Below are 12,114 nucleotides of genomic sequence, written 5' to 3'. Positions count from 1 at the left end.
CAACTCTTTGTCGAATACCCTAAAAAAAGGAACTGAAAAAAAAAAATCTCTGAAACCATATTTGGGTCTCTGAATCCCAGCTTGCATTTCTTGTTCGGGAAGAACTTCGAGCGCGCAACCCGAATCGTGGATCAAAGTGGTGTCAAGAGGATTTCTGCAGAACCCAGTACCCGTTTCCTTTACCAGGTTCAATAAATCTTCTTTATTTCTTTCTTTCTCCTTCATTGATGGGTTTATCATGGTTTTACTATCTATTCCATTTAGGTGGTTGGGGAATCAAGGAGAAAGGAGGAGTACATATGCTTTGCTGATCACCATTGTACTTGCTATTGCTTCTTCTATGACATTGTCAACAGGGGGGAACAACTCTGTGTAGGCTTGCCTTTTTGTACCCATCATTCTAGTTCATATTTCTTAACATTTCGTGCATTCAAATGTGGTTCTTTGTTGGGTTTTGGTAATACCTTTCTGTTCTTTGGTTTTTTTTTTTTTTTTTTTTTTGGGGTTTTTTTTTTTTTCAGTGTAAGCATCAGTTAGCGGGACAACTTGCTGAGGCGGTAGGAGCGTGTGCGGAAGTGAAGGTGTCGGATGAGGAGCTAGCACTACTGTTTTCCAAACTCTGACCTCTTTGCGCAGATAAACTAGAAATTTGGATCCGGTTCAATCATCATCATCGTGACATTCTGATGGGTTTAGTGGATAGGTGTCCTCGATTGTGGATCCGGTTCAATCATCATCATCGTGACATTAAGACTTCTTCCAAAATAAAAAATAAAAAAAAATCATCAATTCTAATAAATAAAAAGATAACTGCTCTTGAATTTCAGCCTAAGCAAAGACCTAACGACTCCTACAATTCAATTAAGAAACAGGAAAATAAAACACTATTCAAGTTTCTTACACGTAGACCCATCTCAAAACATGCTTAAACATTCTTCCTAGATCAACAAAAAAATCGAAATCCACCACAAATCCCATAAAATTATGACAACCAAATTTACAAATTTTAATAGTGATCCTCAAAGGCTCAATTTGACATCTTTGGTTGGTTACATCATTATTGTATCTGAAGAAGTAAGAACTCAAGAGTTCTCCAACACACGACCCAAACAGTTCCCTTTGAATAGCGTTGATCTTAGTAGAAGATTATTGATACCACAAAAACAACTTGATAAGAAGCACTATAATTATTAATTGTGTTTAAACTTTAAACAGCTCAATTTTATATCAGAAAAGCCATTGGGTTATAGTTCAATCAGTAAATACCTCTACAATTCCAAATCCAAATTTCTAGTTTATCTGCACAGAGAGGTCAGATTCTGGAAAGAAGTAGAGCGAGCTCCTCGTCCGACACCTTCACTTCCGCACACACTCCTACCGCCTCAGCAAGTCGTGCCGCTAATTGATGCTTACACTGAAAAAAAAAAAAAAAAACAAGAACAAAAAGATGTTACCAAAACCCGACGAAGAACCACATTTGAATGCAAGAAATGTTAAGAAATATGAACAAGAATGATGGGTACAAAAAGGCAAGCCTACACAAAGTTGTTCTCCCCTGTTGACAATGTCATAGAAGAAGGAATAGCAAGTACAATGGTGATCAGCAAAGCAAATGTACTCCTCCTTTCTCCTTGATTCCCCAATCACCTAAATGGAATAGATAGTAAAATCATGATAAATCCATCAAAGAAGGAGAAGGAAAGAAATAAAGAAGATTTATTGAACCTGGTAAAGGAAACGGGTACTGGGTTCTGCAGAAATCCTCTTGACACCACCTTGATCGATGATTCGGGTTGCGCGCTCGAAGTTCTTCCCGAACAAGAAATGCAAGCTGGGATTCAGAGACCCAAATATGGTTTCAGATTTTATTTTTTTTCATTTTCCTTTTTGAGGGTAATTGAGAAAGTGTTGAAAATGGAATATGGAGAAAAGAGAGAAGGGATACTGACTGACATTGAGAGCTGATCGTCTGTCACTGTTTTGATTTTTTGTTTTTAGGGTTTTGGGGCATAGGAAAGAAAAATCAAGGCAATATCAACATGACAAAATGGGAAAAAAATTAGGAAAAAATAGAGAGTAGAAGAATAAAGAAATGAAGAAAATGGACCTGAACGACCTGATTTAATGTCACTCCAAATGGTCTCTGCTACACAACTGCTTGTTCTTGTGGCCATCCTTTTTCCTCCATATAACAGAAATGCATTGGAATTTGGAACAATGGTTCTGGTAGAATAGAATAAGATCGAGGGGTTTTAGTGGGAATTGGAAAATGATCAATTCGCTCCTTTTTTTGGCAAATATAAGGTAGAGCCCACCTTTTAGATGATCAATAGCATCATCTGTTAAGCCCACTTAGATTATTCAGGCCACTAAAGTATTCTGGATGGATGGGGATATATTAACCTTCCATTTGTAGGGTATAATTGCTCATAAAGTTATAAAACAATGCTACAAAATTCTTTGCTGGCAAACCCGGGCCGGGTTCGACCCGACCCGTACGGGTCCGGGGTGAAACGGGCCGGTAAAATTTACGGGTCAGTAATCGTGGACCCGTGGGTCACCTGGTTTTTAGAACGAGTACTGTTGAGACTAGAAAAAAAGGGTGTCTAGAATCCATCGAAATCAATTTTTTCGAGGCAAAAAAATCAACTTTTCAAGGAAACCCCATCTGCAAAAAGCCTTTTCTAAAATCCTTTTCAAAAACCCTAATCTGCAAAAATCTCAGCTACACTTCTCCTATAATCTGAAATTGGTGGGTTATAATTTATACACTTCATTATTTTTTTAATTTCATTTTCCATACAAAAAATGGCAATATTTTTATTGGGAATTCGACTCCTGTACCTGAACAGGAGAACCAAAGAAATATGGGATGAAACATTCTCAGAAAAGGTGCCTTTTAAAAAACAGGGGATTCCAAGATATTTATAAATGGTAGAATTTCGAGGAAAAGCTAGGTGGAAGAGATTGGAGAAAAGGTAAAAGTAAGAACATTTTATAATCTCATAACTCATACAGAGAGAGAGAGCGACCTGGCTGGAGTGGAGGCAACGCGCCGGCCGGCGAGGCCGTTGGAAATGGGTGACGGGGCCGGAGAATCGAGAGAGATGGAGTCGGTGGAGCAAACAGAAGAAGAAATCGATGATATTTATCTTTTTCAATTTTTTTTACACTGTTCTGTGTAAGAGTTAAAAAAACCCTAAATTCTATTGTGATTTTAATAGGCGCCCGCGGGTTCACCCGGCCCGGACCTGTTTTGACGGGCCGGGTCGACCGGCAGGTCAATTTGAAACGGGTCAATATTTTTGGGACCCTGACCCAGAAAACCTGGGTGGGCCGGGTCGACCTGCGGGTCCAGGTCACTTCTTGCCAGGTCTACATTGACCCATGTGGGGCTGTACCTCACAGTTAACCCATACAATGGTGGTACCTAGTGTTTGGTTGTCCACCTCATAGAATACTCATAGTGGTTTTATGCTTGGGTTTTGTTGGGAGTTTCCTGGCATACCATGTCTCCAAACAATCATGGGACAACCAGGAGACATCCCTAGTAGTCTTCCTAGATTTTAATGCTAAATTGGCAATCAAACAAAGAGTTTTGATGATGTCGCACCCAAAAAGGGGAAAACCAAGCAAATCGCTAATCCAGTCAGGCTTTTATGCAACCAAACAGGGGAACTCTCGCAGAAGTTTAAGTGCCAAATAAAATTAGGGAGATAAAAGGAGGTGGATATGAGTAAACTACAGTACGCCATAGCAATCACTATTGGCAGCAAAACTCAAAAACTCAATTATCCAAGGTTGAGTTATCTTATATATTGCAAATTGATTAAAGAAATCGAATTGTTCTTACTTCTTAGCATAGTTATTGTAGCACAACACAACCTAAGGTCCAATACAAGAACTGTTGAGATATCAATCCCCACTCCAAACAGGATATTCTCAATTGGAAATCCACTATGATCTACCATGAAATCAGGGAAAATAACAGTACAATCGAAATCATTATAATAACTGAGAGGGTGTGAGAAGATAGAGATATTGTTTCTGCAATCTACTAGGAAAGCCCAACCACATTCTTCTCTAGTTGCAATGTTAATTCCAGGAACCTAAGTCGTATTTTGGCTGATGAATCCAAGCCAATCGTGATAAAGCTTAAACCCAAAAGTTCAGAGGCCATGCTGCATAGTATTGCTCTGTTTGAACAGATCCAATTTCTTATATCCAATTACTTCTTTAACATCTTAGTCCTCTCCTTCGATCAAGTCTTCTCTGGGTTTTGTTGAGTGCTTCTTTCGTAGTTTACGTGCAGCATTGTGAAATCCTTCAAGATCATTTAAGTAAAATGAGTGCCACCGCAAAGAACTTTGTTTTTTTTTTTTTTCTCTCTGCAAATTCTCCTTGTTCTTCTTCCTCATTTTTCTTTTCTCCAGTCTCATTTTTCTTTTCTCCCCCTTTCTTCGTATTTCCTTAAGCTTTTGCATCCAAAGAAGCCCCTATGATGTGGAACATATACAAATATATTAGTGAAAGGTTAATTTTGAGTTTTTCAGCATTAGGCTAACACAGTTTCTCTATAAATCTTTTTCAATACTAAGAATTGTCCCATGTTTTCAAGGAAATTTTTAACTCCGCTCAATCATGGAGTATTTCTTCAACGGATTTTTTTCCATAAAATCTTTTCCTAGATACATAGGCCCCTAAAATTGGTGAAATAACGTTGTAATGCAAACGGGTTTCTGGTAAATTTTCACCTAATACAAGTATAGCTCCTGATTATTGAACAAGTAGGGAAGAAATTGCCAGTTACAATCAGTAAACTCTGATACATTTGCAGAATAAGATAATAGACAATGAAGACGGAATGAGCAGACATTTACAATTGAATTATGCCCAACCCAACAACTCATACATTTCACCAATAATCCCTACAAGAACATGACCCATCTACAAAATGGTGGAACCGACTCCGATCCCTCAAGATGATCTTACGCCCCGTTATCTTTGAGATCAGTTTAGTTACAGCATGACAATCAGAACAAACACGGAGGTTCTTCACAATCCTAATTGTGGTTCCCGGTCGAGTACTGATAAGCCCGAAAGCAATGGCTAACTTCTCGCTGTGAACTTCGAGCACTCTCTCCTTCTCAATCTCTTTGATGTCGTGCAACACAATCTCCGTCTTGGGGGAGTATCCTTGAGCCTTGAGCAGCCCATTCAACTCCTCCAACATGTCATAAATCTCTTTGCTCTCTGGGTGTTTCAAGTCCCCTGCAACGAATTCATGTGTCTTGTTACTCACTTCAATCAAGCTGCAACCCGGCTCCTTTCGGATCCCACTATCTTTCATCATAGTCCTCACCCTTGCCACTTCTTCCCATTTCCCGGCAGCGGCGTAGATATTGGAAAGGAGAATGTAAGTTCCGGAATTCGCAAGTCCCTTATCAACGAGGAATTCAGCTATGTTCTCACCCAAAGCTATGTTCTTATGAAGCCTACATGCACCTAGTAATGATCCCCACAGCACCGGATCCGGTTCAATCTCCATGTTTTTCACAAGCTCATAAGCTTCTTCTAATAACCCAGCACGCCCAAGAAGATCAACCATACAACCATAATGCTCAATCTTGGGTTCAATGCCGAATTCATCCTTCATCAATCGAAAGAACCCGCGACCCTCTTCCACTAATCCTGCATGACTACAAGCATTTAGCACACCTATGAAAGTTATATCCGTCGGTTGGAAGCTCCAACCACGCATTCGAGAGAAGAGCTGCAAAGCCTCTTGGCTAAGCCCATGGATTGCATATCCAACAATCATAGAATTCCAAGCAACAACATCCTTATCAACTATCTTATCAAACACCGAACAAGCGTCATCCAAACTACCACACTTGCAATACATGTCAATCAACGCCGTACCTACTCGAACGCTGAATTTGATCTTATTAGCCTCAATGTAAGAATGCAACCATTTACCCGATTCCAACGATCCAAGCTGCCCACAGGCAGAAAGCACAGAGAGCACAGTAACTTCATTCGGTCTCACATCTTTCGCCGACAGCATTTCCCGAAACAGAGCCAAAGACTGGTCAGGCAAACCATGCTGCGTATACCCATCAATCATAACATTCCAACACACAACATCCCTCTCCTCCATCGCGTCAAAGAGTTTCTGGGATTTGCTAAGATCCCCTCCCTTCGCGTAACAAGTGATCATAGCAGTGGAAGAGACTAAATTTCTCAAAGGCATTGTGTCGAACAGTTGGTGTGCAGAATTGACGTCCCCACCTCGTGCATAAGCGTCAAGGAGGGCGGTTCGGACGTAGGCATCGGAGTCGAGGGAGAGTTTGAGGGATTGGGAATGAAGGGCTTTGGCTAGTTGGAGGGAGCAATTTTTTGAGAGGGATGAGAAAGTGAAGGCATTGGGTTGGACTCCGTTTTCGAGCATTTGGTGGTAGAGGAGGATTGCCTGGTTAGGGAGGGAATTGATGGTGTATGAATGAATGATGGATGTGTAGGAGAATATGTTGGGGTTTGGGGTTTGGTCGAAGAGGGTTCGAGCTAAGTGGAGGCGGGAGAAGGAGGAGTAGGAGCGTTGGAGTTTGAAGGTGAGGATTGGGTGGTGGTGGAATCCGTGGCGGAGGAGATAGGCGTGGGTTTGGAGAAGGTGGTGGATTGTTTGGCATTTGTCTATTAGAAGGGAAGCTTGTTCGAAGCGTAGATGGTGGTGAATGGAGGTAGGAGAAGGGGGTGCAGGATATAAATTCGAGGGGGTGGTGAAAGGTGTAAGAGAGGTCATCTCAGCAAGTTTCTCTCTCTCTCTCCATCTCTTTGTTTTTTATATGTTGGCCAGTGGGGCCCACATAATTGGATGATCTGAACCGTTCATTTGTTTGTCTATGCAAATGAGTGGACATTACACTCTAAACTAGGGCTGCAACTCGGGTCGGGTTTTGAAGAACCCAACCCTACCCGAGAAATATCTTGGGTCGGGTCGGGTCAGGTTGGGTTTTTTTTCTAGGAAACCCATGGTTCCCAAACCCGGCCCTACCCATGATAAATCTCGGGTCGGGTCGGGTTTTTTTACATTGACGCAATTTTTAAGGAAAACTTTTGTTTGGCAAGGCAACTCAACTCATAGAAGTAGAAAAACTCAAGCATGGCAAGCTCTTTAGTGCATTCCCTAATAACTAGTCCAAGAGAATAAATTGATGCATTACCAAATGAAAATGATTTTACTCATATGAGATAAACAACAAATTATTTAGTGCATTAACTATTTAGTTGAAACTTGAAACCTAGAGCTAAAGGGGGGAGCGAACAGAAGATGGAAAGAGTCCCTAGGATTGTGTGCGTGTGTGAGTTTTAAGTTTTCACTTTTAAAGTAACTAAGTTTTAGGGAAAAAAATACATACTATAACTTAAGTAACTCGGGTCGGGTCGGGTCCCTTCAAACCCGTCTCGACTAGAGATTCATGCGGGCTTTTGAATTGTAGACCTGGCTTGACCCGAAACCCGAGAAACATGAACCCAACCCAAGCTATTTTCGGGTCGGGTCGATGCGGGTCGGGTCAAGTTGCAGCCCTACTCTAAACTGCCTTGAATGCTTTGATCTTCAATAGTCTTCAACTAGAACTCCATTTCTTCAAGTCTTCCACATTCCTTGGATCTTCTAAGGTTCTTTGTCCTCGAGTGATGCTCCATTTACCTTAATCCAAGCTTCTTTGATTTTGATCAATTAAACTCAAAATCTACAACCCATTGAACCAAGTCATTACAAACACAAAATCATTTGTTTTTGGAATCATCAAAACCGGATTTGGTTCCCACTGGATGTTGATGGAACTCCAGTAAACCAGTAAACTACAGCACGTGTAAAATTGATGACAGAGAGGAGTTGAGTTGACTCAGGCAAGAAACCTGGTCGAGTTCTAGTATAACTTGGTCCCATAGAAAACTCAGCCAAGTTTTCCTTCACCCGGCTGTTCAACTCGCTGATTAAGAAAACATGGACAAGTCTCGTAGGTCTGTTGAGACTAGATCTAAACTATATTGTGGTCTGCAGGAAATTAAATATTAGTGGGGCCCATATTATTGGATGATCTAAACCATTCATTTTTTGGGCCCCCGATGTGGCCCGAAAATGTTATCATTAGGATGATCCTAACCCTCTGATTTGTGGAGTTTTAAAATGTACGGCAAGGTATGAAAGCCTTCTCAGATTGGAGGGTTAGGATCATCGTTCAGAAAGAGGAACAAATATACGGTTTAGATCATCCAATTATGTACTCCTCGAGAAATTTTGACCTCACGTAACAAAAGTATTTTGTGCCCTAAAAATCATCCTAACCCTCAAATCTCCTCAGATCAATGGTAAAATGCAATTTTTGAGTCCTCTGGGGGGGGGGGGGGGGGGCATGTGAAATTAAAAGCATTTTTCGTTTAGAAAATCATGAGACAACCCACATGGTCTTGATCCCAATCCAAACCGACATCCGTGCATGAAGTAAAGGACTAAAAAACCAACGACTTAGATTTTCTTCATCCCTATTTTGGTAATGGCACCACCCACTTCAATTTTATCGATTGTACGTGATAGAATATATTATCTTAAAATACATATTTGGTGTATAATGGCTTTCTCCATTACGCCTTTTGCACTGTATCTTTCATAAAACCAGCATATGTGTGGAACTAAGAAAAGCCACAACTGTAAAATGTGTGTCTGAATGCATGGATGGAGAAATAAGCTCTTCTAAGAAGAAACCTCATTTTGAGGAAGTCCTTGAAAGCCCTGTTGTTATATATTATATTTCTAATAATGAATTTTGAAGGGAAAAGTCAAAGTCTTTAGATTTGTGAAAGTTCCCTCCATTATTTTTAAGGGAAAAAGTTTCCTCCATTTTTCCATTTTGGAATCTTTTCAAATGTTTAATTTGGTAGGAATCATCTGAAATTTGTTGAATCCCACGTGGAGATTTAAGATTGGAGCTCTTTCACCTATAAATAGGTGATGGATTCAATCACTTCATTCAAATTCTTTGGAGCTCTTTCTCTTTGAGTGAGCACCATAAATCAACTTTTAGTAGTTTACACACACACACACACACACACACACACACACACACACACGAGGAAATGGTTTGTGAGCAGCTGTTTAGATAAGCTCATTTGAGTAGAGCTCACAAACATAGGGGGCCACATTGTTTGGATGATCCAAAGCATTCATTTGATAGGCCATCATATGGATGGGGTGTGCCCAAAAACTCATCTCCATAGGATCATCACAACCCTACACTTTGTAGAGTTAAAAATGGACGTGTATAAACCTTCACAAATTTGTCCATATTTTGCCTCCATAGTTTGAAGGGTTAGGATGATCCCATGGAGCTGATTTTTTGGGCACACCCTATCTATATAAGGGCCTATCAAATGAATGCTTTGGATCATCCAAATAATGTGCCTCCCTATGGTTTGTGAGCTCTGCTCAGATAAACTTTTTTGAGCAGCTGCTCACAAACCATTTCCTCTCTCTCTCTCTCTCTCTCTCTCTATATATATATATATATATATATATATATATATATATATATATATATAAGAGGAAGAAAGAAAGAAGAAGAATAATTAAAAAAAAGAAGGTTAAGCCTTCTGGCTATAACTGTAATTTTAAACAAAACAATTTTAATTTTAATTGCTGAAACAGTTATCTGTTAAACGGCTATAAATGAAGAGTTGTACCTCTTCTTTAAATGGTGAGAGTCTCTTCGTGAGAGGATGCCTTTGCACCGATTCGAAGTCTTTAAAAAGACTCAATTAGAGTTTGTTATAAAATCATCGTCTTCTTCTGACATTCTCTTCTTTCTTTCATATAAGTTTAAAAGTTTTTCTGAGTGGGTTCTGATTCGTGAGAATACAAGAAGTGTAGTCTTGTTAAAATTCTTAGTGTTGGGCATTGTATCCTGGAGATAGAATTTCAAGAGTCCATCTGCAACTATATGTGGAAAATTACTATCTTAAAGATAGCTTCTTGAAAGTGCCTTGCCTAACAAATTCATCTTTCAATTTTCTGCATTCTATTCTATTATTTACAACACCTGAATATTGTGCCACATGTCTCATTCTCCATCTCCCAAAACATCCTCGTAGTAAATGACTCAATGGTATCTGGTTTCTTTTGGGTGTTTAGATTCTCTCTGCAATTTCTTAAGGGTAATAGGAAAACAAAGGAACACAATAGAGAATTACAAACAAGAAACACCACCAAAAAAGCCGGGATATCTTAGGGGTTTTCCTTGGATTTCTTAGGAATGATTTTCTTTTATCTCTTTCTCTCTCGTCCGCATCCCTGTCGTCTCCCTCTATATTGGTAAAGACACTCCCTACCACTATTATGCGAGTTTGACAATCCAACAGTACTTACCACTATTTTATGAGGTAAATCCAAGGCTTGTCTCCTCCTTGTTCACTACTTATACCAATACTCTCCGATGTAAATAACTGCAACCCAACACTCGAATTTTATGAGAGAGAGAGAGAGAGAGAGAGAGAGAGAGAGAGAGAGAGAGATCCCACCCAACTATTCTAAAAAACAATTGCATGGATATCAATTCTCTTCTTTTATTGTACAGCTCTATTCAAGTGCAAATGTATACATGCACATCGCTGCCACATATCTGCATGCATAATAGCCCACCATATATAAACTTGAAGTTAAGATGATGTTTTTTAACTTAATGTGGGCTTTGGTCAGTCCATTATGTCCGCAGGAACAGACACTTCAGCATTGACGATGGAATGGGCAATGTCACTTCTACTCAACCATCCACATGTATTGGATAAAGCTAAGGCCGAGCTGGACATCCACATGGGACATGGCCGTGTGATCGACGAATCGGATCTTGCGAAGCTTCCATACCTCCACAATGTCATCAAGGAGACGCTCCGACTATATCCCGTGGCCCCACTTCTATCACCCCACCAGTCATCTGAAGAGTGCACCGTTAGGGGCTTCAATGTGCCACGTGGTACAATCCTGATGGTCAACATGTGGACTATTCATAGGGACCCAAAGCTTTGGGTGGAGCCTATGAGTTTCAAGCCAGAGAGGTTTGAAGGTATTGAAGGCGAAAATCAAGGGTTTAAGTTTATGCCCTTTGGGCATGGAAGGAGAGCATGTCCGGGTGCAAACTTGGGAACTCTAATTCAATGCTTCGAGTGGGAAAGGATAGGTGATGTGAAAGTGGATATGAGTGAAGGGAGAGGGCTTACCATGCCTAAGGCCAAGCCTTTGGAGGCAATGTATAGACCTCGTCAAACAATGATCGAAGTCCTCTCTCAACTTTGATCTCCATATTCTTATTAGAAAAGCATATGTAACTTATGAATCTTTTGTGTACTTTTCACTGTTTTCTCATTTGTGTCACAATAAATGTAAGAAAACTGTGAGATATGTTTATGACAATAGGTCTCTAGTAATTATGGATCAGTTGAGTCCTTTGTATTCCCTATCTGGTGTGTCTCAAGATAGGGTTGTTGGTTTTCATAAATAAATGTATCATCTTTCTTTACATTTAATAGACCTGTAGGGGTCCCTGCCAAACCCCAGCTTACTCAAAAAAAAAGAGAAGACAATGATCTTGGTGTGAAACTGTGACAATCATGCCTCATTTAGCACTACAACAAAATCAATCTTTACCAGCGGTCAAAACCGCTGCTAATATTAGGTAATACCGCTGTTATACAATTTACCCGCGGTTTCCTTTCCGCTGGTGTATGTCCCGTCGGTTCATCATTTACCAGCGGTTATAACCGTAGCTATTTAAACCGCAAGTATATGTCAACTGTAGCAGCGGTTATAACCGCGGGTATATATCGATATATACCAGCGGTGTAAACAGCGGCTATTAACACCGCTAGTGTATTGTAATAATTAGCGGCGGTTTTAACCGCTGGTATATCTCAGTGTCGTTAGTTGACCCACAGTTATATACCAGCAGTGTGAACCGCGGCTACTAAACCCGCGGGTGTAACTAAGATAAACTGCAGCGTTTATAACTGCTGGTATATCGGTGTGAACTTGAGATATACCAGCGGGTATAACCGCGGGTA

The 12,114-nt window shown here is 40.2% G+C and overlaps 2 protein-coding genes and 1 pseudogene across 2 annotated transcripts; 1 reads left to right on the top strand and 2 right to left on the bottom strand.

Annotated features, from left to right (window-relative positions):
* Nucleotides 1–1,288: 1,288 nt before the first annotated feature.
* On the bottom strand, nt 1,289–3,174 carry SSN2 (zinc finger SWIM domain protein). The gene is made up of 6 exons (XM_077360148.1): nt 3,033–3,174; nt 2,108–2,223; nt 1,954–1,975; nt 1,726–1,831; nt 1,540–1,647; nt 1,289–1,414 (listed from the first exon to the last, which is right to left on the bottom strand). Exons 2-6 carry the CDS (start codon nt 2,172–2,174, stop codon nt 1,313–1,315), a joined length of 405 nt encoding a protein of 134 aa, XP_077216263.1. The 5' UTR covers nt 2,175–2,223; nt 3,033–3,174; the 3' UTR covers nt 1,289–1,312.
* A 1,557-nt stretch (nt 3,175–4,731) lies between these two features.
* On the bottom strand, nt 4,732–6,806 carry LOC143849985 (Tetratricopeptide repeat (TPR)-like superfamily protein). Its single transcript, XM_077359318.1, has one exon. The coding sequence runs from the start codon at nt 6,800–6,802 to the stop codon at nt 4,916–4,918; it is 1,887 nt and encodes a 628-aa protein (XP_077215433.1). The 5' UTR covers nt 6,803–6,806; the 3' UTR covers nt 4,732–4,915.
* Nucleotides 6,807–10,566: 3,760 nt separating this feature from the next.
* LOC143849294 (cytochrome P450 81Q32 pseudogene) lies at nt 10,567–11,570 on the top strand (annotated as a pseudogene).
* The last annotated feature ends 544 nt before the right edge of the window (nt 11,571–12,114 follow it).

The sequence above is a fragment of the Tasmannia lanceolata genome, unplaced genomic scaffold, assembly GCF_043159265.1.
Source record: "Tasmannia lanceolata isolate RefF3 unplaced genomic scaffold, GAP_Taslan_0.1 ptg000018l, whole genome shotgun sequence".
In the NCBI taxonomy this organism is placed as follows: Eukaryota; Viridiplantae; Streptophyta; class Magnoliopsida; order Canellales; family Winteraceae; genus Tasmannia; species Tasmannia lanceolata.
The sequence above is the reverse complement of the archived record's forward strand: the minus strand, read 5'-3'. Positions and strand labels throughout refer to the sequence as shown.

What these genes read in the sequence shown, in the direction of transcription:
- SSN2 (XM_077360148.1), bottom strand. Translation starts at nt 2,174, where the DNA reads ATGGCCACAAGAACAAGCAGTTGTGTAGCAGAGACCATTTGGAGTGAC. An exon ending in CATTAAATCAGGTCGTTCAG is followed by an intron (nt 1,976 to 2,107) that starts GTCCATTTTCTT and finishes AAATCAAAACAG; the next exon opens with TGACAGACGATCAGCTCTCA. An exon ending in GTACCCGTTTCCTTTACCAG is followed by an intron (nt 1,648 to 1,725) that starts GTTCAATAAATC and finishes TATTCCATTTAG; the next exon opens with GTGATTGGGGAATCAAGGAG.
- LOC143849985 (XM_077359318.1), bottom strand. Translation starts at nt 6,802, where the DNA reads ATGACCTCTCTTACACCTTTCACCACCCCCTCGAATTTATATCCTGCA.